We start from the raw sequence: 24,750 nt of genomic DNA, 5'->3' as shown, positions 1-24,750 counted from the left end.
GCACAACCAACCCAAGTACCCAATCCACACAATTTACTTTACAACATTCTAATTCTAATTGCATCTTTAGTATTACAATGACTTTATAGACATCGTCACATCTGGTTCCTGCGATTTTGTAAAAGCTATAATGTAATTCTAACGATAAATTTGTTGAAATCACAAATGAGTTATTGTGATTTCGTATAAGCTACAATGCTACATGATGGCTCATTATAATTCTGACAATTTCACCGCAAACATGCACTGATTCTCATGTTTTTTACCCAAGCTAATCTAACCATCAACCAATTTTCAGGTGTAGTACGAGTAATTGTTTTGGCTATATCTACCTTCACATTATTTCACACCCACCCACCCACCCACACACAATGTGACAATAATAACTAATAAGAAAACCATGAATTATTAAACAAGTGCATGCATCTATAAATAAACACTCAAGAGCTAGCTAGTTGTTGAAAATATCTTTGATTCAACATTTTCCTAGTAACAAACTAATGATAAGAATATAATATATTCCATTTTCGTCCTCAATCTTAACAACACGTCCTCACATTAATTCTCAATCCAAAAAAATACAAACAAAAAAATTATTACCCTACATTATTTATAGGTAACGAGATTCTTCTTGTAATAGATGAATTAATAATTAATGTAAAATATTAGATCGCGTATCAAGATTGGGGACGAAAATGGTACTACAAATTTATCAACTTAATTAATCTTAATTAACTCCAAATCCAAGAAGACAATAATCATAACACAAAGTATTTAGTTAAATTTCAGCATGAAATTAATTAACTATGAAAGCACCTTGTAAATAACTACGAAACAAGGAAGAATAGCCTTTGGATTGAAAACGGTTAGATCCTCGAGATTCGAGTAAATTCCCGCATTTCCCGCAACTGAATCAAACGCCACATTCTCCTCCTCCAATGTCACCGGCGCCGCTCCTTCCTCCGCCACACGCTTCACTTTTCCGGCGATAACACGGCACACAAGCATCGCTCTTCTAGAATCTTCTCCGATCCTTCCAACTGAATTGTCGTGGGCCATACCACTGCTAGCATTGGTCTTCACTCCACCTTTGTTTTGAAAACCGTGCCGGATAATGGTGCAGACACCGCAGCCTGGTACGGCGGCGCATAAGGCGGAGGAACCACGTGCACCGAGTGCGCAGGATAAGGTTGTGCTATGGAATCGGAGAAGTTCATTGCCGTCTGCGGCACAGCGGGGGTTTTTCTTGGTGGTGGAGGCTGCACGTGACTTTACGGAGTCTCTGCATTCTTCGAACCGTTGGATTGTGCGTTGGGTGTTGTGGACTTTTAATATCCGTTCGATGTTACACATTGGAGATTCCCTTTTCAACCAACTTGACTTGAAGATTATTTCCACTATGTTCCGACCCGAATCCTCTGGACCCAGCTCCGAAACTGTTTCACAAGTACACTTCTTACGAATTAGAAAATTCAGTAAAAGAACATGAAATTAAAATCAACACATTTGACTGTTTTAGCATTTGATAAAATTATCAGTAATAAAAAAATAAATTAAAATTTCTACCAAAAAATAAATAAATTATGAGTATGCATTAAAAAAAATTCGGAGTAGATCAATTTTATAGTGATATTTAATGAGAATTTAACATTTTGAAAGTTACTTATACGGCAAGTCGGCAATATCATGAGTTCTAATTGAGTATTAGGTTAAAACTATTTTATGCGGACAATATTATGTTTCGTTAAACTCTATGTATAGTAAGTGATTATTTTTATTCATCGTAAGTAAGTGTTGCATAAAAGCTTAGGTGAATTGGGTTCTAAGACTCACCAACAAGGTTCTCACCATGGGGCGTACATGAGTTCAATGCAGTGCGGGGGCATAACTCATATCTTTATCAATTGAATCAATATTTTTAAGTAGTGTAAAAAATATGTACACTCAACACATCACAATTAATTATGCGTGTGACTATATAAGTTATTATGAAGCCAAATATTTGTAATAATTTGACATTTATAATTAACCTATATAGTAAAAACTTTTTACATTGATAATATATATGAACTAACTAAATCTATAAAATTATAGAAAATTGTTGCCTTTTAATTATCTTTAAAGTGTATATAAAATTTTAGAACAATCAAAAACATGTAAAGAGAAAAGTTCACCTTGTTTTATATAGTAATAATGCTATCCTTATGTGAGTACCAAAATACGTACTAAGTTAAATGTTTGTTGAAGATGACAAGTACGATTCAGTTGATATTTTGGAGCCATTGATTTATATATGTTGTAAGAAAAGTGTACTAAAAAAGGATTAGATTCCTAGTGCCTCCAACTTGGGAAACTTGGTTTGAATTTCTGTTTGGAGAAGTACCTATATTTAATAATAGTGTGAACTAAATATAGTGTCTGACTAATCATAAGTTTCACTAGGAGGAAAGAGCGTGGATAAAAAAAGAATGAACTCTCTCTCATATCATATGAATTATGATCAAGTTCATATATTTTGGGGTGGTTTTGAAATGTGAATTGAATTGAATGGATTCCAGAAATCAAGAGGTGGATAGATCATTAATCTTTGTTGCACTAGACAGCTGTGATGTGTCGTACGTAATAGTCTCTTAATTAATTAGTGAACTACTTGTGTACGTATGACTGTATGAGACTCATAATAACAAATGCACTTGGTGTGGGTGCATCATGTTTGGTGGACGGTACCCCATTGCATGTTCAGTTATAAATTCTGAATTAATCGCTGATGCTGATGTATGAATGTTATGTTACTATAGCTACTAGTTTTCTTTATGAGGACCGTAATAAAATAAATAAATATTTCATTAAGAACTAAAAATATATTTAAGTTTAAAATAAATATTAAGATATGAGAGACCAGTCGGGGATCATTTACATTGGACTTAGAGTGCAACCATGTAAATCAGTTGGACACCATATTTTTATCCATAACCTTTGAATCCTTCGTCGAACAACTAGGGGATTATCCACATATTGCTTAGAAAAGTAAATGTTGAACCATACAAGCGACTTGAAGATCACACTTTTGTTCAAAATCTTAAGGAATTAGGTTTATGGATCATTTCATCAATTATAAAATGTTCAACCTCAATTTTTCTAAGTAATATGATACTTAACTCGGATCAAACTTGCCACAACAATAAAATATTATCATATAATACTTTTTCAGATTTTTTGTAAACGTACCTTCATAATTTGGAGGTATTTACTCATTAACTAATGAAAACAAGTCATATGTGCGTGAAATAAAAGTTGGTTACAAGTTAGTTGTGAGTATTATATGCAAATTTACTTATGTGTCTTGTTTTCATTGGTTGATGGGTAAATACATCCAAATGAAGCGATCGAGTAGATCTCACCACTCTTTTAACATAATTTTTTTTGACAATACAAACTCTTTAATTGGTTGAATTTAGATCACTCTCACTAAATCATATAAATTTAATGAGCCATATTTGAATCTCTTCAATTCAATCAATTAAAGATAGTGTATAAACGTGTTGGTAGCACAATTCATACTACATGCTCTACCGGTACTACACTACTAGCGTAATGTCATGCACGGATATGGTGGTCCTTTATGCCTCCTTTATTCAAATTTCGAAGCATGCTTGCTTTTAGTACTAAGTTTAAACAACCCCACAAACATGATTCAATTTTAGCACAAAGGGAATTAGATCCATAAAGATGATTTTTTAGATTGGATTGACACAACAACTAGCTAGCTAGTTAGTAGGAGTAGTACTAGTTAATGCTTCAACAAAACCACTAGATATATTCTTGTTATTATTGCAGTCATTTGATTAGTCTTTTAAATTAGTGCATGACTTGGTGAATAATGTTGGCAAAAAATGTGAAAACATAAATCAATTTGCATAGTAAATGCAATATGAAAGGAATTAATGTCTATGCATGTTTTCTTCTTAAAGATGAAAATAAAGTTTGAAAAGAGATTGACCAAAATGTACCCAAAAAAAAAGAGATTGACCAAAAAACAAGTTTGAAAAGAGAAATTAAATTAGTCAAAAAAAAAAGAATTAAAAAAAAGGAACCATTGAGTCAAACAAAAAAAAAAGAACAAGAAAAATTACCAGCATGACGAACAGCTTGATGAAGCTCCAAGCTTTCAATCTTAGGGAAGACCTCTCCACATTGATCACAAGCACACACTGTGCTCCTAGGAATTGGTAGCCTGATTCATTTTGCAATATCACAAAAAACATTAGTGATTCATTCGTTTTTTTTTTTTTGTTTATGACTATGCAACAATTAAATAAATTAAGCTAATTGATTAAATTTCATATGTATAATATCACAATCGGTAGGCTTGAATACAATATGTACAAATAATTGTAAAAAATGAACATCGCAACTAAGTAATAGAATTCAAGTGATTAATTTCAATGAATATATATTGAATCGATGAGAGCAAGCAAGCAACTCTCATTTGGTTTTTGCACAAGCAACCAAAAATTCAAAGATTTTTTTCAACTAAGTTTTCGACATATGCATATCAAAAAGGTAAAAAATAAAATAAGTCAAGAAATTGAGTCATCATGGTTCGCAATTTAAGTCATAAAATATCTAAAGACTGAGAGCTGATAAAGAAACTTACGTTAAAGAATTCAAATCCGTCATATATGTAGAATTTGAGTTGAATCAATTTCAACCGGAGCTATTTAACCTTAAAATAATTGTGAGTACTCTAATTATCATATATTCAAAAATTCTTTCATTTTTCCTTCACCAAAAAAAAAAATCTTTTATTTCTAAATAATTAATTATAAATTCATAATCAGTCAAAAAAAAATTATAAATTCATAAAGACTTTTCAACAAAAACTGAAAAAACATTAATTAATGATAATATAGAATTCAGTGAAAACAGAGCAAATTAAAAACATTATAATTAATTACCTGCTAGGGTCAACGATCATGTGACATTCATAACATCCAGACAGCTTCCTGAACTGCATTCCTCTAGAAGAAGAAGATGATGACGTGTAGTTTCTACCACCGTTGGATGATTTCCCAGAACATGATGCGGAGCGAGTTGATGAAGATGATGATGAAGCAGTAACAGGTTTTCTTTTGAGCAAACTTGTTTCTTGACCCAAGATGCTACTTTCTGGTGATGAATTATCAGACCTATGAACAACTCTAGTGTTTCCATGAACAACATCTCTGAAGCTACAAATTGAGCTACAAGAAGAACCCAATTTTGAGTATCCATTGTTGTTATTTGGTTTTGAGGGATCATGAACTTTTGAACCTTCGATTTGTTTGCAAGTTAGGATGTTTTTGATTTGATCCCATGAAGATGGTGGCTTTTGTTTTGGTTTTGGTTTTGGTTTTTGTTTTTGCTTTTGTTTTTGTTCCTGTTTTTGTTGTTGGTTCTTATGGTTGTGTTTTGGGAGTTGTTTTTTGGGGTGGGATTGTTCAGGCAAGGGATTAGTGATGAGAGCCATTAGGAAGAATCCTAAAGAGTAGAATGGAAGTAGTAAAATGTATACTCTCTCTTTGATGAGAGAGAGAGAGAGAGAGAGAGAGAGAGAGAGAGAGAGAGAGAGAGAGAGAGAGAGAGAGAGAGAGAGAGAGAGAGATATTTAGGTTGAAGAAAGAGGGTGGTTCTATTCTACTACAATTCCATTTTCAACAAATTTTTGAAGAAGTTTATGTAAATGATACAAATGAGAAAGGATGCCAGATGTGTCATAAATGAGGATGCAGAGTGATGTTTCTGGTGGGACATGGTCTTTATTCATTAATGTTATTTATTTTCCTTTCCTGTTTTTTTAACCATTTGAGGTAAATAAGATGAAAATTATAAATTCGAATCTCGATTTTTAGATATTTTTTTATCATTATTATAAGTAAATTTGACTTCTTTTTACACATTAAAAAAGTAATGTATTTACTTCGTAATATAGACTACATACATCATTTTTTTGAAGTACTAAACATTTATTTTAGGTTTCAATTTGGTCCCTTACGTTTAAAAAGTATCAATTTGGTCCCTTACGTTTATTTTAGGTTTCAAGTTGGTCCTTTCCGTCAATTTTGTCACATGTGGCAGTCAATTTGCATACGTGGACTGACACGTGGCACTTGGACACGCTGACACGTGTACTGTTCAAACGGTGTTAGTGACAAAACTAATGGAAATGACTAACTTGAAACTTAAAATAAACGTAAGGGACCAAATTGATACTTTTTAAACGTAAGGGACCAAATTGAAATCTAAAATAAACGTAAGGGACCAAATGTGTAGTTAAGCCAAAAAAGTCAAATTTAACGTTACTTTTTCAATGTACTAAAAAAGTCAAATTTATCTATAATAGTGACCGAAAGGAGTATTTGGACGACGTCTAACATGCACAAATCTCTCAAGTGTTTACAAATAATGAATAATATTATAACGAATACGAATTTTACAAAAATTCAAAATTGGATTGAAAGTTTATATGATATAGATCATCAATAAATTTGTTTAGAGAAATTGAAAATCATTTGATATATTATTGAGACTCATAAAAAATAACGATATTCAATAAAATTCCATAAACATTTAATGATAAAAAAGTCAAACGTTTTTTACCTATATTTTAGGTCAAATTCATTCAACTTTTTAACTTTTTATAATTTATATAAAGGAAGTAATTATAAACAAAAGGATAAGAAAATCAAACATTTTTAGTCTAATTTTTTGACCAAATTCATTTTGCTTAGAGTATCTCCAATGGCAATAAGGATATCAAAAAGAGTTTTATAAATTAATGATCCAATAAGGCATCAAAGAGAGTTTCATAGATTAATGATTTGTAGCTTATTTATTTTTTATTATTGGAGTTCTATGACGTGACATAGAGACTATCAAAATTGATGATATGATACTTTATTTAAGTTACCGTGTCATCAATTATAAATATCTTTAATTCAAAGTTAAAAAAAAATATAGAAGGGATCACTTATTAATAATGTATGATACTCAAAGTGGTATCACCATTAGAACAAAATATGTATGAGTTGCATAAATATTATATGACATTGTGAAGATCACTTATTAGTAATGTATGATACTCAAAGTGGTATCACCATTGGAGGTATCGTTATACAGGAAGAAATTATGAACTTAAATATCACTTTTTTATAATAAAATATTAAGACATGGATGATCTTAAAGAAAATAATAATAATAATAATAATAATAATAATAATAATAATAATAATAATAATTAATGTCCAAAGAATTCACCAAAAAAGTAAACTACAAATATATTTGTTTTTGCTCTTCTTAAATAACTTTGACTCAAACTCATAACTACCGGATAAAATTGGTCTTTTTACTATCGAGTAAAATCCTTAGAGTTATCAACTAAGTAATTTGGCTCAAGTGGTTAATAAATTTTATCAAAAAGAACAAATTTTGGGAGACTCGGGTTTAATTCTTGGGTGGAATAATTTATGGGTCAGGCTTTACTTGTCTCGCGACCGAACTCCGGACTACTAGGGCCCATTTACCATAGGAAACAGGGGGTTATAAACAAAAAAAAAATATCCTTAGAGTTACCAATTGGTTGGTTCAGTGGTAATTGACACTATAATTGATCCTCGAACTAGATTAGACGGTCCAGAAGACCGGATATTGATTCAGTAAAAAAAAAAGTCTTTGGAGTTTGTACCAGAAAAAATATCTTTGGAGTTAAAGTAGACTTATTTAAAAGAATTTTAAAATGTAAAATGCAAAAAAGTTTACACTGAATTCTGTAATATTCATGTTAATTGTTTTTTTTGTCAAAATCTTGATTAAAGTAAATAAGGGAAATAATAAACAATGCCTCTTAGGTTAATGATCAAATATATAGACAAAAATTGTAACATAATTTTGAAAATAGTGAATTCAATATCTTAAAAAAAAAAGTTAATTTTTTTTCTACTCAAAACTTTTGTTTTCATGATCCTATTTTTATTTTTCACCATTGCTAAAGTAACATTGTTTAGCATAACTTATTCTATAAATATAGTTGAAAAAGAACGGTTAATTGCTTTCTTAATGAGTGGCCAATTTGTAAAAAAAAAAATGTTCAAAAATGAATGATTTATTTTTTTTCAATATTGTTGCATGTTCAAACTCGATTATTATTGCATGTCCAAACTTGAAATCGAACTCATAAACTTGGTTAAACTATAAGAAATCGGCCTAATCTCATCAAAGAGATTAGAAGTAGTTTTATATTAATATAAGGAGTGGAAAAAAAAAGTTAAAATAATTAGAAGTATTAGATAAATGGAGTAAATAATAAACCTGGTTACAAATCAATAGAATGTCATGTAAAAAAGAGATAATTTTTTAAAAAAAATGTCTTATATTTATGAACAGAAGTACTCCTATGGAGTAAAAAGGAGAAGATATTTAAGAAAGTTTTGAAATTTAAAATTAATATGTTACACTGAATTCTAAAATATTCCTATCTATCGTTCTCTCTTTGTACCTTGATTAAGTTTTAACTCACTTTAAGTCTTTAAGTAGTGCTACGTAGTATATGTGGGGCGTCTCAATTCATGTATGATCGTTCAACCGAAACACTTTGATGATCAGATGGCTCTGATTTTTTAGTTAGGAAGGTCTGGCCTACATGAACACGATGATCAAAGAACAAACAAGGAACACGTCCTAAAATATAAGCAACAGTAGGTAAACAAAAGTGAATGTATTTGATCTAAATTTTTAACTAAATACAATAAGTACCACTCTCATTTATTTAAGTCTTCTTGACTTCATTTTTAAACTGTTTTATTTTTAGACTAGCTTTTTATTTTTATTTTTTCATTTCAATTATTTATTTTAAGAGGCTGACATATTTTTTTTTTGTCAAATAATATTGTGACCAAAATTTCACTTTTAAAACAAATAAATGAAGTGTTAGAGGTTTGAATCTCAATTTTACATATAATAATGTGATATCTTTACAAACTGAGTTAAACTTATGGGAACAAATCTCATATTTTATTTGCAATTTAAAATGAATGCATCATGTTGCGGCGGGAAAGGACACCTCCCGTCATATTTTCACATGAGGGAGTCAAGTGGACTCATCCACTCTTCATTCTTTGTCTTTTTTAATTTTAATGTTAATTTTATTAATTTGAATAGACATGATGAAACTAGACCTCTCCTTTAACCGGAGAGATCCGGTTGGATCATGTTGCTGACTATTTTGACAAGAATGATCTTAGTATTACTATTTCTAGTATTATTAATTAGTGTTAGGGTCTTCCATATGTGTTTTTATTTGCTTCTCTAGCTTTGACCGATGCTTCATTGATAGTTTTTGTTAGAGGTCTTTACTTCTTTAAATCAGCATCCAATTCAACGAACATTTTATCCACTTGATCTTGAGCCTTTGGAATCTAGGTTTAATCATTGATTCCAAACTATAAAGTATTCAGGGAACTCCACAAGCTCTTTTATAGGTCTCCCCATCTCACTTTTGAAGAAGAAATAATTGTTCTTCATGAGCTCAAGAAACCATTACTTGGCTATCCTTTGTGATACTCAATAACATGTTTCTACGATCTGGTATAGCACCATCACAACAGCACAATCTACTATTAGTTCAAACTACCCTTTGGCACTTCATTGGACAGTTATTATTTAAGGAAGTTTTTTGTAACCTTATTAGTTTTAGACCAACTTAACCAACCATAATTGATTTGGAGCAAAACTTGGCAATATCTAAGTGAGGACATTTTTTTGAGACAAAGATTAAAACTCCAAATTAAAGGTAAGATGATCTGGAAAAGATATATGATTTTCTCCCTTAATTAAAGATAAGTTTTTTGTTTTCCAGAATCCAACAACTACCAAGTCCTTAGCAGTTAGCACTATAGAAGTAAAAACCGATAAAAAGCTTCCTTAAATAATAACTGTCCACCAATGGCTTTGTTCTATAATGGCTTCAATGAATTCTTTTTCATCTCGCAACAAACCCAAAGCATAGCAAGCATCTTTAAATGTTGCATAGACGACATTTTTTACTGTTCTGAAATCTTTAAATGATGTTGCTCCTCTAGTATGATTAAGCAATATTCTCAGGTAATATAGTTGACCACTTCCTAGATGAATAAATTGTAATCTTCCAACTGCATATCCCTTCTTCCTCTTTGTCCACTCATGTTTGGGTTTATCCCAAACAAACATTGAAGGAAATTCACCATATGTAAGACTTCTTGCTTCAAGATATTTTTAGGAAAGATTTTGAGCATTTGCCATTCTGCTGCATATATGGGAATGTGGTAATCCACGCTTCTGAAACTCTATGGTGCATACAACTGTAATGTAAAAATAAAAAATTAATATGTTAATTGAATATCAATGATATAAATTATTTATATTTAATTAAATATCGAAATAAGAGTTTGTTGTTAACAATACATACCTGCCTTGACCTTGCCAAATATTTTCCCTTCCTTCATGTCTTTAATCAATTGGTCAAGTTTAATCTTAAAAACACGACAAAGTAAATCTGGTCTATCTTCTGGTTTGAGTCCTTGTTGCGCCAACATGTAATTCCAGCCTTTTTTATTGCAACTGAAAGTGATGAACAGATCTGGATATCCGGTCCATGTACATATGGTCATAGCATCATGATAATTCTGAATTAGATAATGTGCATCAGCTGTAAAAGACGATGGCAAAACTATTCTTTTTCCTGCATTTGCAGCATCAGTTTCTCCGCGAAGTATTGCATTTGCATCTTAAAGTCCTCTACTTACATCTTTTTGATGTGTTTTGTACCAATTCAATCTTGAAGACTCTACCAACCAAAAATTGATGAAACAATCTTCTGGATGGCAGTAAAAGTGGATGCTCTGACCCTCTATATTGAATCCATATTGGAGTGAAAATAAAATGGTACACATCGATGCTCCAAACCTGAAGAGTTTGAGATGCGAACTTATGAGGTTAATGGTACACAAACCAATCACAACAACTAACAAAAAACATGATTTGCCCATTGCCAAAATAAATTATGAGAATGAGAACCTAAACATTGACATCGATATCCTCCAAACAAATACTTTGATTGAATCAAGCAACATCTTGTGAGATGGAAGCTACCTTATTGATCCAGCAAACTGAGAAGCCAGCACATGTGAAGAGTGAAGACCTATAACATTCCAAATAATAGATGTAAGAATTAGAAATCTGGTGTGTGTCATGTATCCTATTCTTTTGAAGGTTGATCTAACCCATTTCGTAAAAACAAAAAATGGTAGTTTAAACATGTGCTAAAAGAATTTGTGCAAGGAACCATCAATATGAATAATATACTTTGGAATTCATACATCAGTTCTTTAACATATATCTATGAACTATCTATGGTTAATTTAATTCTAAATCAAAACAATCAATGAGCAAAATAGTGTAAAGAATATAATGCAAAATAAATATGAATGAAACAAAATATTTAAATTTACCTTTAATAATTAAAAAAAAAAAAGAGGTGATCACATTAGAGGAAGAATAACCCATTCAGCTGTAACAAAAACAAAAAGTGATATTAACAAACAAAACAATGAGGCATATCAACACTTGTGGGAATATTGTTCTTCTATTTCAAAGTGAGGGATTTGCGGAGGGAAAATAAGGTGGATATAAGAGGCGCTACTCAAGTGAAACATGAAATTATAAGGAAAAAAATTGAAAATTTAAGTGAAAACTTGCCTCAACCGATACGACTCGGCGCGCATGCTAGGGGTTGCAGCAATAGAGCCGCAATTAACGATTTCTACCGGTTGCGGCGGAAATAGTCGATCAAGACCAAGCCTTCTTCTAGCCTTGTCATAGCAACGGTGGAAATTTATTGTAGGAAGAATGTGTGGAGTGAATGGGTGAGGTTTGGGGAAAAGTTTCGGAGAAAAGTATCGTTTTTTGACGGGTGATTGAAAAGTATTGTTTTTTGTTGCACATGAAAAATAAGGAAAAATAAGAGGAAAAAAAATAAGGGTTTTCAAAACAAATGTTTCCAAATAGAGAGGAAGAAGAGGTAGAAAGGTTGCACAGCTTATCTGATGGAAGAAGGGAGGTCACAACAAATTGGAGAAGAGAAGAAGGGTTGTCACAATGGAGTGTGTACGTGAATGTTAAATTAAAGTAATTTTCCTCTAATTTGTGAGAGAATCGAAGCGTTTTTATTTTTTGTTGGAGTTGGAAACTAAATGGTTGGTGGCTTGGTGCTAATCCAGGAACATTAGCACGTGATATTAATTAAGAGGTGTTTAGGCGGGATAGTAGAAGATTTGGGCGCTAAATATATTTCTTTTAAAAAAAGCTTCGACCGTCAATATGAGCGTACTATATTTTTGTTTAGATTGAAATATATTGAATTATTTTCTACAGAAATAATTATAGGAAATGCTGATGTATAGGTGTAATGAATAGTCTGGACAAGAAAATTTTTTACTCTCACTTCTATGAAGAGATAAAAAATAAGGAAATGGTCAATCCTTTTGAGGGACGCTCAAATGAGCTAATACTCCACATCCAGAGATCATTTACCACCAAAGATTTGACAGCGACCATGTAATTATCGAAGAGATGGCTCGATTTATGGCTGCAAAATCCTGGGCTAAAATTCCAGCACAGTTTTAATCACAATTTACATAATAGTCAAGATGTCAAACTCTTTGCCAGCCAAGTGAATAAAATGATAAGTTTTAGGTTTGGTTCCGGGTTTGATAAAACCCATCCAGTTGTTGATTTTGAACTTTCTTTGGACTGCAGCCTTCAAATGTATACGGCCGTAAAAACATTTGTGGCATCACGTCTGCTTGAGTGTATAATGTTACTAAAATCAAAAGGGGTCACTCGTCTAACGATAAAGATGGGAATAGAGATTCCAAATGATAATAATGTCGATCTCCATAATCTCATTCCCCAAACACCTTTGACTTCGCTGGGATATAAGCAATTAAGTGATTTAAAATTGCATGGTCTTTGTTTTCCCAATCTCAATTTTTGGAGATGTAATTTTCTCTTGCTACAAAATCTCAGCATCTGCTAGGTATATATATTTTGAGCATGACACTCACTTTGTGAGTCTAGTAAAGTGGTGTCCAAAATTGAGAACTTTGTCTGCCATTGATATTAATGCACTGAAAATAGTAGAAAAGGCTGAAGGATTTTACGACAAATCTAGACAAGTTAGCTTACCAAATCTTGAAAGTGCACAAATCTACAGGTGTGAATGTTTTTATGACCTACGCGCGTTTTCAGCAGTAAGGACTCTAAAGCTTCAACTTGGTGCGGTATGTTTCTGAATCTTCCCTTTGTAATTTTAGTATATTGATGCTATGACTTGGTGTAATTTACTTCAAATGAATTGCTTTTATGTAGAGCTATGCAGGTGGTTTTCCTATATTCCGCAACCTAGTGCATTTGACTTTAAAGGAAGATACACCCAGCGAATATAAGAAAACAATGGAAATCAACAACCCAGGCGTCGGAAAGATAGATTACTTTGTAACCATCTTTCCGACGCCTGGGTTGTTGATTTCCATTGTTTTCTTATATTCGCCGGATGTATCTTCCTTTAAAGTCAAATGCACTAGGTTGCGGAATATAGGAAAACCACCTGCATAGCTCTACATAAAAGCAATTCATTTGAAGTCAATTACACCAAGTCATAGCATCAATATACTAAAATTACAAAGGGAAGATTTAGAAACATACCGCACCAAGTTGAAGCTTTAGAGTCCTTACTGCTGAAAACGCGCGTAGGTCATAAAAACATTCACACCTGTGGATTTGTGCACTTTCAAGATTTGGTAAGCTAACTTGTCTAGATTTGTCGTAAAATCCTTCAGCCTTTTCTACTATTTTCAGTGCATTAATATCAATGGCAGACAAAGTTCTCAATTTTGGACACCACTTTACTAGACTCACAAAGTGAGTGTCATGCTCAAAATATACCCAGCAGATACTGAGATTTTGTAGCAAGAGAAAATTACATTTCCAAAAATTGAGATTGGGAAAACAAAGACCATGCAATTTTAAATCACTTAATTGCTTATATCCCAGCAAAGTCAAAGGTGTTTGGGGAATGAGATTATGGAGATCGACATTATTATCATTTGGAATCTCTATTCCCATCTTTATCGTTAGACGAGTGACCCCTTTTGATTTTAGTAACATTATCCACTCAAGCAGACGTGATGCCACAAACGTTTTTACTGCTGTATACATTTGAAGGCTGCAGTACAAAGAAAGTTCAAAATCAACAACTGGATGGGTTTTATCAAACCCGGAACCAAACCTAAAACTTATCATTTTATTCACTTAGCTGGCAAAGAGTTTGACATCTTGACTATTATGTAAATTGTGATTAAAACTGTGCTAGAATTTTAGCCTAGGGTTTTGCAGCCATAAATCGAGCCATCTCTTCGATAATTGCATGGTCGCTGTCAAATCTTTGGTGGTAAATGATCTCTGGATGTGGAGTATTAGCTCATTTGAGAGTCCTCAAAAGATTGATCATTTCCTTATTTTTTTATCTCTTCAAAGAAGTGAGAGTAAAAAAATTTCTTGTCCAGACTATTCATCACACATATACAACAGCATTTCCTATAATTATTTCTGTAGAAAATAATTCAATATATACAATATATTTCAATCTAAGCAAAAATTTCACTCTATGGCAGCAAGTCAGGCAATAGTCTTACCCCCCCTTAACATGTCTTCAGCTTTCTTTATCTGCTTCACTGGTCCAATGATGAAGACCTACGTAAAAACATGAAAATTTAACACGCGTAAAAACATGAAAATTTAACACACCCAGAGAGTTAAATAACAGTTTCTCAAATAAGACTATAGTAACAATTTAAAAGATAACGAGTTATAAAACGGCAGACTGCCAATGCAGTTTTCAAAATGAGTAAATAAAAAAGGCATTCATAGATCAGAGATTCTCAATCACATGCATTGTGCTCTTTAAAGAAAAATAAGGTATGTTGTAAGGGTGACATGCAACAACTGGTATATAACAAGATTTTTAAATAATCTAGATCTTAGAGACAATGTCATTCAGACCACTGATATAGAATACACCAAAGAGAAAAAGAAGTACATACATATATTAAAAAATCAACACCAAACCACCAACGGACATATTTTAGAAAATAAACTAAAGTTGCTGAGAAGCAGGAGCTTAATTGTTCATACAGAAAAGAAAAAGAAGAAACTGAAATTAACCTCTACATTATATATTACATGCTACTATACTATAAACTATAGCTTCTACTATATTTTTGTGTATAATTGTGCGTGTCTATGCCTACAGACGTATATAGCATCTAATACATTAACATCTAAATTCAATGCGTGTATATTCATTCCTATTCCTATACGGTATACATTTTCATCAAAACCTCAAATCGTCATATGGCGATCACGTAATTTCCGTACAATTACAGACTAATGAGTTTCAAATTACATTGAAACACACAAGCAGGAAAGAAATAGTAATGAACGAGTCGGCAGTTTCAAAACCTAATTAAGTAATAACACAAAACAAACAAATAATAAAAGTAACCTGTATTATGCATAGAGAAGGAGAAGAACGACCAATTGGAAGCTGAGTGGAGCGAACGATGTGAATCGGAACTCGCTCTTCTTCCAGAACATTCACCAAGAATCATCATAAACTAAACATAAACCCGATTAATTTCAAGAATAATAGCTTAATTTCACTGGAACTGGTGAATTTGAGAAAAATGAAACGGAAAAGGAGGATCCAGAGAACGTACCGGGAATCGGAGTTGGAGAAGAAGATTCCGGAGGAGTTGGAGAAGACGAAGCCATGTGAATGTGATCTTCTTCATCAACTATTCCTTCAACAATGTTTTACTGTAAAGTTGCAAAGGAGATCTACTTTATTCTTCATCTTTGTTCTTCCCATTTTCTTTGTTTGGGTTCTTTTTTATTCTCCTTGGTTTGATTGAAGATCTGACAATAAAAAAAGGCATAGGGCATAAGAACCTAAAAGTGGAAACATTCTCTTAAATTTTGTGTAATTAATGTGTGATCTAATTTAAAAAGTGAATTTAATGTATGATTTATAGTAAAATATTTCATTTTTTGAATTAATAACATGTGCTACGTTAGCTTTTCTCTTGATTTTATATGGAATAAATTGCTACCGATCAAACCTAACTGCAAGTTATTGTAGAGACTGAGTTTCGAACTCTGATATTCTCATTTATTAAATGTGAAATTTAGCCATCAGGCTAGTTGCCCCAAAAAAAAGACTTAAAATAAGAAAACCAAGTTTCAATGAATTATAGAGTATATTTGATTGTGAGAAGAAAATGATAAGAGAGAAATAGGTGAGAGAGAGAGAGAGTATGAGAAGAGAGAAAAAGATAAGAAATAGAATAGATTTAATATATTAATTGATATAAGAGAAAGAAAAGAGAAATAAGTGCGTGTATCTTCTTCTTCTAAATTAAGGATCAAAAAGTTAATCATGTTGCTGACTATTTTGGCAAGAATGATCTTAGTATTTCTAATATTATTGGTGTTAGGATTTTTAGATATGCGCTTTTATTTGTTTCTTGAATGTTGATGCTTCATTAATGGTTTTTTATTTTTTTTGTTTGTTTGGAGCTATACCCTTTATTTCCATAAAAAAAAAAAAACTATCGCTGATTTTTTTAAAATAAAACACTAAAGACTAATAAAAACAAGACGAAAAATAAAAGGATTGGTAAATATTTGTACCAAAAAGATAAATATTACTTCATTGTTTAGTTTTAATACACTTTTGATCTCCTATTTTGAAAAATCTAAACTTTTGATCCTTTTATTTTGAAAAACTCCTCCAACTCAATTTGGTCAAATTTTTGCTCATGTGTCAAGTTTATTGATGATGTGGCAGTGTCTATGTCAGCATATCAAATCTGAGATTTTGATCCTCCAACTCAATTTGGTCAAAATTTTGCGTGTGTGTCAAATTTATTGATGACGTGGCCGTGTCCATGTTAGTATATCATGGTCAAATAAAACACAATATTTGATTTAAAGAAAACAATTAATGACATGTAATATGATACGTCAACAATGACAGTGTCATGTCATCAATAAGCTTGACACATAAGCAAAATTTTGACCAAATTGAGTTGGGGATTAAAAGTTCAGATTTTTCAAAATAGAGATAAAAAAGTTGGCTTTTAAAATAAGAGGATCAAAATGTCAAGTTTTTCAAAATAGGATGATCAAAAATATATTAAAACTTTGTTTCTAAATACAATACTTGATCTTTTCATATTCATTTGTTCCTTTTGTATAAGACTCATTTTATTTTTACATCACTCAATACATTAATTATTTATTTTTAAGGTCGGTCTTAGAGCCAGGCAAATGAAGATAAAATTTTAGACTCAATATTTTAGTCTAAAAATTAATTTAGTTATAAATATATAATACGACAAATTAATCATAAATGCTTGTTCAATTTAGTTGGTCAAGATGAAGATCTCATATCTTGCTTGTGTTAGGTCAAACATTGGACTTAACATATCTTGTTTGATTATTTATTTTATTTTTATAAACCTTGAGTTATTTTTTATTTTTATTTTTAAAGTCCTTCGATATAATATGTTTTAGGGTTCTAATTAAATATATTAACTCTACCCTGTTCATTTTAAGATGCATCTAAAACGAACCTTTAAATAAGTGTCTAAAGATGAACCATGCACACTTCTTTTTATGTAAAATTAAAGATGACAACATCATGGTAAAATATTGACAGTTCAACTAAGTTGGTATCTCAATGCGCTACAATCATTATTATTTTTAATCAATAAAATAGTATATGAATCTAAAAGAGTGCAAAAAATAATAGTACAATTAAGAAATCAAAATTCTAATAGAAATTTTAAAAATAGTGATACACATAAGTGACAAATCCCTTGCTATATATCTAAGAGAAATTTTAAAATAGATAAGCCTTATATTAAGGGACTGAAGAAGAAAATGTCTAGCACAAATGGTACTAATTTGGATACATGGTTGGAAACAATCCTCTGTATTTTCTTTAATCTGCACGAATTGTTTAAGTAATTTTAACCAACTAATTTCCACTTATAAAAGCGTTTTATCCTCCGATAATGTTGGTTTGTTACTTATGTAAAATTGTCGAATTTAAATTATTTAGGTAAATTAAGAGCATTAGGAGACATGTCGAGCTTAAATGTACTTTGAATGGTTTTGAAGAAGAAATAACTGTTCTTCATGAGCTCAAGAAACCATTACTTGGCTATATATTCTTGTGATACTCATTTGCATGAAATATGAGAGCAGTTATTTTAACATGTTTCTACGATCTGGTATATATAGCACCATCACAATCTACTATTAGTTCAAACTAGGATAACATGTTTTGGCAATCCCAGTGATTTATTTTACGGTAATTGCAATTGTGTATAGACTAATTTGCTTAGTACAATGTATGTTGTAACTATAAGATTGCTAGCGCACCACCACGCCAGAGACTACATCTTGAAAAAAAGGTTCGGATTTTGAGGGAAAAGAGGGTGGCGGCCGGTAGGTTTACTAATGTCTAGTTAACCAAGTACCCATCATAATTTTGTTGTAGTTTGTCAAAAGTACCATGTCGTATAATCTACTTTTAATCTCTATGTTTCACTACATGAAAATGAACTACTTGCAGGAAATGAAAAGTGTAATTGCAACAACTGAAAAGCTGCAAAATGACACTCTCGACGATTGGTCAACTACTGCATTTTACAAAGGTCATTCTTTTCCAGGTTCATCAATTTTAAAAATAATACTGAGAAATATACAAAAATAAAAATAACATGCAAAGTTATAACCAAGTATAAAATTATATATGTTTAATACCAACAAAAAAACAAATTAAGCATTCATTCTTCATTGATAAAGACTAAAATTAACATATGCAGCTCTGTGAACAGCAGCTCACTGACTAGCTTCATGTCCCTTACTAATTCCATGACCATTACTAGCTCCATGTGCAGATTCTCAGGATCGCGACTAGATGATGATGAACACCTCAAATATAAATGATATCAAAATAAGACAGATTGATAGGATTCCATTGAAAAAAAACAGAGGCTTATTTAATTTCTGCCTATGCATAAGCAATGAAAAGAAAAGATAGCACATGAGCAGAGTTCATCAAACCATCAAATACAGCAGTTATACAGCAGTTTCCTGGCAGCGAATGTCCATAGAAGCTGAAACAACAGACATTGCTATTTGAGATAAAGATCTCACAACTTAGTACTTACCTATCCTATTATGATCAAGAAACTGAAATTTGACATGTTGCAGAGGCCCTTGGACATGAAGATAATTCGATTTCTATTTCATGTTTTTCCTTGTCACTCCATATTGTCATGGTTTGTAAAAGTCCAGCATTATTTAGAATATATCTTGCTAACATAATGTCCTGATGTAGGTCTTGAAGTGCAAAGTCCCGAATAGTGCACCTTCGAAGATATGATGAAAGGCATTTTGGAGCGGATTTTGGGACCACCCAACTTCCCTGTTCTCTGTTATCCCACGACTCACTTTGTGTCTTCTGTTAATAACCCACAAAACAAAATTAATCATAAAGTTAAGAAAAGATAAACAAATTAAATACAATTCTTAAACTTAAGAAACCTGATAAAGTTCGAGATTTTGAAGTTTAGGACAGTGGTGGAGCATTTGTAGTACCAAATCCGAAATATTATTGATCACCAAATGAGTCAACTTATGGAAGGTGGGAAAATCATCAGGAGTATACATCTGGAAAATTGAAATTAGGCAAAAAGAAAGAGTAGACATCAGAAATCAGAACAAAGATCACTAGAATAGAAAATCATGTGAACAATAAAATTAAGCACCTGTGGCGATAGTTGTATCCTTAGAAACTCCAGATTAAAAAGTGTTTTGATCGGAAAACGAAAGCAACAGTTAGTAATATCTGCTCTAATCAAGTTGCTTAAGTTTAAGCTTGCGGACACTTGATCATCCTCATCCGTCTTGTCCTCCAAGAAGAATACATTGGCTACCTTTAAATCCTCAAGAACCGGACATCCAGCAAGAAACAACATAAATAGCGAATGGGTTTTGAAGTTAATGTCTTCCAAATGAAGGGTTTTGAGTTCGGGAAAATCAACTTTATCAGTAAAAGGAAAACTTTTTACTAAAAACCAGCGAAGCTTGAGGACTATTAGGGTTTTGCAACGCAAGACGCCACTAGGCAAATGGGGGGATGAATTAAGATGATGAAGATTACCATGGACATAATTTAGAAGAAGATGAAGAAACTTAACTCTGGCGCCAGCAGCATATTTGATCCATTGGGAGAGACTGGGAATGCTATGAGAGATTATATCATTAGGGTCTGCCGAATATTGAATGTCGATGTAGAAACGGTTGAAGAGAATGTATTCAAAGTGGTGTACATAATAGATCTGGCTCAGGAACAGATTGAAGTTGAGTATAGAGGATTCGTCTTCCAAATTGATATTTGTGAAGTAGATATTAATACAACTACGCCATAGACCATACCATCTCTTTGAAAGTACTCCTGTTTTAACTGCGTCTTTGGTCGGAGTCAAAGACAGAATCTGATGCAAGATATCATCAGTTAAACTGCTTAACCTATCCTCATCCTCCTCGCACGCCATTGTTTTTTTTTTTTTTGTATAATAAGGACCGCTACTTTAATTCTCTTATTATTATTCGTGATGGCTAAGTAGCTATTTATTTATATATAGCCAGAGATTCTGTCAAACAAATATATAGCCAGAGACAAAACAAATCTTTAAATCATCATGATTTTTTTTTTTTGACTCAAATCATCATGTTTTTAAATAATAAACAAATCTTAAAAGATTAAAAAAAGATCTTTTTTTGACGGAAGATTAAAAAAAATCTTAAATTTGAAATTTTAATGATATTTTATTTGAAATTTAAAATCTTTAAAAGATAAAAAAAAACTTAAAATTTTTAATTGAAAATTATAATTTATAATTTCAGTATATCCTGTCATCTCCTCCCGTCATTGTCACTCGTGGCCAGACATGCACGTTCTGTGTCCGTCTGTATGATCCGATTATATGAGCTGATCTCAAATCTGGAAAGATGCATTTAGGGTCTCGAAAGCAATACTTAAAGGCTCAAAGAATAGTAAAGAGAAACATAGACGACCCATGTTGTTTCAGTCTTCATGAAAAGTAAATCTAAACAGGTTCAGAGCAGATTTATTATGCCATAAATTCAAACAGGAAAAGCATGAGTTCCAGAGCCCTAGCTAACATTTATGTTAAAACAAGGATTGTATTGAAAAAGAGGAGTAACAAAAAGTAAGCAGTACTACCAGAGAACATCAACCAAGAAAATGCATAACAATGCTAAATACACACAACGATATTTCATGGTATGGTAGATGGAGATGTATTCAGCCGCTCGAATCGATATCTATCAACAGCTTGAAACATCTATGCAAGAACATGTTAATGATCATTTTGACATATATCAAATCTCAACAGAATTATTTCATTTCCTTATAGAGGGATGGATATGCATGAGTGGCAAAGAACTGAAAAAGTATGCAGCTATATTTTTATTTCAACTTCAAAATCCATTTACCATTTCAAATTACCATAACCACACCCTCGTAACAGATGCGGCTGAACTTTCAGCAACAGCTTGAAGTTATTGGTCTCTGGCTCACTGTCTGTGATTATTTATATGTTGTCATTGGTTTCAGACCTCACTTCACCTAAATGATCGTTGTGCCCTTGAGAATAATGAATGAATAGAAAACTTGAAATGTCAACTATTACTCTATTAGCAGCAAACAAGTGCAGTAAATGGAAATATCAAATATTGATGAATCTTTGTCCTTCATTTGATGACATGATAGCTATACTCTATGGTTGTTTCATCAAGAAATTTAAAAAAAAAAAAAAACATTGTTGTGCTAAAGAGAAACAGTTCTTCTGTATAGCATTTCATCATCACTCTCTTCTTCCTCATCTGATACTATGTCATTCCCAGGTAACTCTAATTTCCCACCAATACAGAATGAAGGACCTATACTTTCGGTTTCAATATAATTGCCCTGCAATCTCTCTTCAAATCTCTGGTCACTACAATTCAGCATCCAATTCAAAGAACATTTTATCCCCTTGTTCTTGAGCCTCTGGTATCTAGGTTTAATCCTTGATTCCAAACTATAAGTGAAGTATTCAGGGAACTGCACAAGCTCTTTTATAGGCCTCCCCATCTCACTTTTGAAGAAGAAATAACTGTTCTTCATGAGCTCAACTCGCAGCGCAACCAACTGAGGGCACTTGATCACCATACTAGCCACATCCTGCGACGGTATTGTCCTACCAAGTAAAAACTCAACTGGTTTCATAATCACATTTTGGTGAAGACTAACCACCTGTGGCATCTTCTCCACCACCCTCGCAAACCCTTCCGGATCAATCTTGAGCTTCAAACTGAAAAAATATTGTTGCGAAGACAATTTAGCCTTAAGAGGAAGCCCGATAATCTGTGGATACTGAGCAATAACCGACGGCAGACATTCCTTCCTCAAACCAAAACTAATCAAACAATCAACGTTTGGTTTCACAGTCTCTTCAAGATCATAACCAAGTATATAAGCTCTTTTCTCCAACATCCTAGCCAGAATCTTCTTAGGCAACCCCAAATTGACCAAGTAATCAACGAGTGGCTTTATCATCGTACCAACTCTCATACCTAAAAAATAAGGATACTGTGTAACCATTGGACCAATATCTCTAGGACTAACGCCAATACTAACAAGATAAGCTACTGAAGTACTCATAGTACCTTCAAGCTTAAACCCTAAAAGTTCAGGATATTTTTGCAACACAAACCCAATATCATCTTTCTCCACATCAAGCCCTCTAAGAAACTTAATAACAGGAGCAAGCTCAACAATAACACTAGCATGCAAAACTTGTGGATAATTCTTAACAAATTCACCAAGTTTAGACCTTGAAATCCCAATTTTTTCTAAATAACCTAAAACAGGAATCATATTTTTCCTCATACTACAACCCAACATCAAAGGATACTGATTAATATCATCAATGGTCAAACCTAATTTCTGAAGAAACTCAACACGTTCCCTCATTACCTCAACGGTTGAAGGAAGCTCTAAATCCTGCAATTCATCAGGAATAATTCCCAAACCCTTGAGGTAATCAAAGATAATAACACGCGAAACAAGTTTCTCTTTTCGACCTTGAATCACTCCCCATGTAACAGTAGGCATCTGGTATTCAGGAAATTTGGAATCTTGAGTTCCATAGAGATGGAATAAGAAAACCCTAAAATTGTTTGAAATTTGGGGAAAATTGTTGTGAATTGAATGTGGAAGTGCATTTGCATTCAATTTGTGAGAAATTAGTTTTGAAGATGAAAATAACGAGAGAATTTTTCTTCTCGTGAGCATGATTGATTGAAAATGGAAGTGAAGCAGAAAAAATGGAACCGGAAGTGAGTCGTTAACGACGGCGGCGTGGCGTTGGAATAGTGGTGAGGGAGTGAGTGAGTGAGCGAAGAAATGAAGAAAGAAAAAATAGTCACGATCAGTCGATCACGAACGAAATTGAAGACAAATTGAAGGCCACGTGGATGTTTTTAAACGGTTCGATTGATCCAACAGCATGTATGCAACAAAAGGCATCCTAGCGAAGTAAGACGTACTCGATAGTGATATTCGTCCGATACTTTCTGATGCACGTATCGGAGAAGTATCGAAAATTAATATTATTATTTATAAAAAAATGCAACTGATACGTGTCAGATACTTCTCTGATACGCGTATCTGAAAAGTGTCGAAAAATTAATGTTCTTTGATGATTGAAACTTAGGAAAGGAGATTGATACAGTTCGTGTTTCCTAGTATTAAATGTTAAAATATAATGTTCTTTATGGATAACCAACTATTTATTTTTTTGGTAGTACGGATGATATTTTTTAGGGATAGTACTAATTGTTAAGAGTATAGATAGTTAGTTAATCAACTAGAGTTAGTTGATAGATTACCAAGTTGGTTAGGAGATTAGAAAGTTAGTTAGGGAGTTAGTTACTCCAAATAGGTTCTATAAATAAACTACTCCATTGTACATTTTAATCATTTTTTATCAATCTATATTAATTCAATATGAATTTCTATGAGTATCTTCCTCATGAATACTCTTATGCACTCTATCTTGCCGACGTCTATGATCTTTATCTCTTCGATTTCATGATTCATAACATGGTATCAGAGCGATACCCGAGGGATGAAGATGAAGATTGCGCTTCCGCTCACGGTTCTGAAAATTGTGAAGAAGATCAAGTTCAAAAAGCTGGTTCAAGCTTTGCTATTTCAATCCATATTCAAGATTCTTCAAGTGATTCAATTTCAGAGGCAGTAGGGGAGATTTCACAATCATCTACCTCTATTCTTGAATCAATTACAACAAATGATTCCTGCAATTTCAGTTTTGGTAATTTTCATTCTGAAAATGTTCAGATCATATCGATTGAGATTGTGAAACCAGAGATCAAAGGATGCACTGTCAAGATTGGGCAAATTGAATGTTTGTTGAACAAATTCACACTAGCAGAACATCATGATTCTGTGAT

General features: G+C 32.4%; 3 protein-coding genes and 1 long non-coding RNA gene across 7 annotated transcripts; all 4 read right to left on the bottom strand.

The window, feature by feature from the left end:
• Positions 1 to 455: 455 nt before the first annotated feature.
• On the bottom strand, positions 456 to 5,687 carry LOC123898440. Of its 2 annotated transcripts, none has more exons than XM_045949389.1 (4): positions 5,647 to 5,687; positions 4,959 to 5,602; positions 4,134 to 4,234; positions 456 to 1,436 (listed from the first exon to the last, which is right to left on the bottom strand). In XM_045949389.1, exons 2-4 carry the CDS (start codon positions 5,507 to 5,509, stop codon positions 805 to 807), a joined length of 1,284 nt encoding a protein of 427 aa, XP_045805345.1. In that variant the 5' UTR covers positions 5,510 to 5,602; positions 5,647 to 5,687; the 3' UTR covers positions 456 to 804. The 2 variants fall into 2 exon arrangements, with proteins under 2 accessions (XP_045805345.1, XP_045805354.1); XM_045949398.1 differs by having other exon boundaries at positions 4,959 to 5,598; positions 5,647 to 5,666.
• Positions 5,688 to 9,820: 4,133 nt separating this feature from the next.
• LOC123884062 lies at positions 9,821 to 16,082 on the bottom strand. 3 transcript variants are annotated; one of them, XR_006800652.1, is made up of 7 exons: positions 15,849 to 16,082; positions 15,635 to 15,746; positions 14,766 to 14,823; positions 11,523 to 11,581; positions 11,164 to 11,212; positions 10,481 to 10,977; positions 9,821 to 10,373 (listed from the first exon to the last, which is right to left on the bottom strand). It is a non-coding gene; the product is annotated as an uncharacterized LOC123884062 (long non-coding RNA). The 3 variants fall into 3 exon arrangements; XR_006800651.1 differs by having other exon boundaries at positions 11,089 to 11,212; positions 15,849 to 16,046; XR_006800653.1 differs by lacking the exon at positions 11,523 to 11,581 and having other exon boundaries at positions 15,849 to 16,046.
• A 2,821-nt stretch (positions 16,083 to 18,903) lies between these two features.
• Positions 18,904 to 21,304, bottom strand: LOC123885460 (FBD-associated F-box protein At4g10400-like). Its single transcript, XM_045934749.1, has 4 exons — positions 19,974 to 21,304; positions 19,750 to 19,875; positions 19,374 to 19,666; positions 18,904 to 19,319 (listed from the first exon to the last, which is right to left on the bottom strand). The coding sequence occupies exons 1-3, from the start codon at positions 20,760 to 20,762 to the stop codon at positions 19,388 to 19,390; spliced, it is 1,194 nt and encodes a 397-aa protein (XP_045790705.1). The 5' UTR covers positions 20,763 to 21,304; the 3' UTR covers positions 18,904 to 19,319; positions 19,374 to 19,387.
• A 638-nt stretch (positions 21,305 to 21,942) lies between these two features.
• On the bottom strand, positions 21,943 to 23,721 carry LOC123885448 (transcription termination factor MTERF4, chloroplastic). Its single transcript, XM_045934739.1, has one exon. It carries the CDS (start codon positions 23,567 to 23,569, stop codon positions 22,061 to 22,063), a length of 1,509 nt encoding a protein of 502 aa, XP_045790695.1. The 5' UTR covers positions 23,570 to 23,721; the 3' UTR covers positions 21,943 to 22,060.
• Between the last annotated feature and the right edge of the window lie 1,029 nt (positions 23,722 to 24,750).

Source organism: Trifolium pratense, linkage group LG1 (genome assembly GCF_020283565.1).
Source record: "Trifolium pratense cultivar HEN17-A07 linkage group LG1, ARS_RC_1.1, whole genome shotgun sequence".
Lineage (NCBI taxonomy): Eukaryota > Viridiplantae > Streptophyta > Magnoliopsida > Fabales > Fabaceae > Trifolium > Trifolium pratense.
The sequence above is the reverse complement of the archived record's forward strand: the minus strand, read 5'-3'. Positions and strand labels throughout refer to the sequence as shown.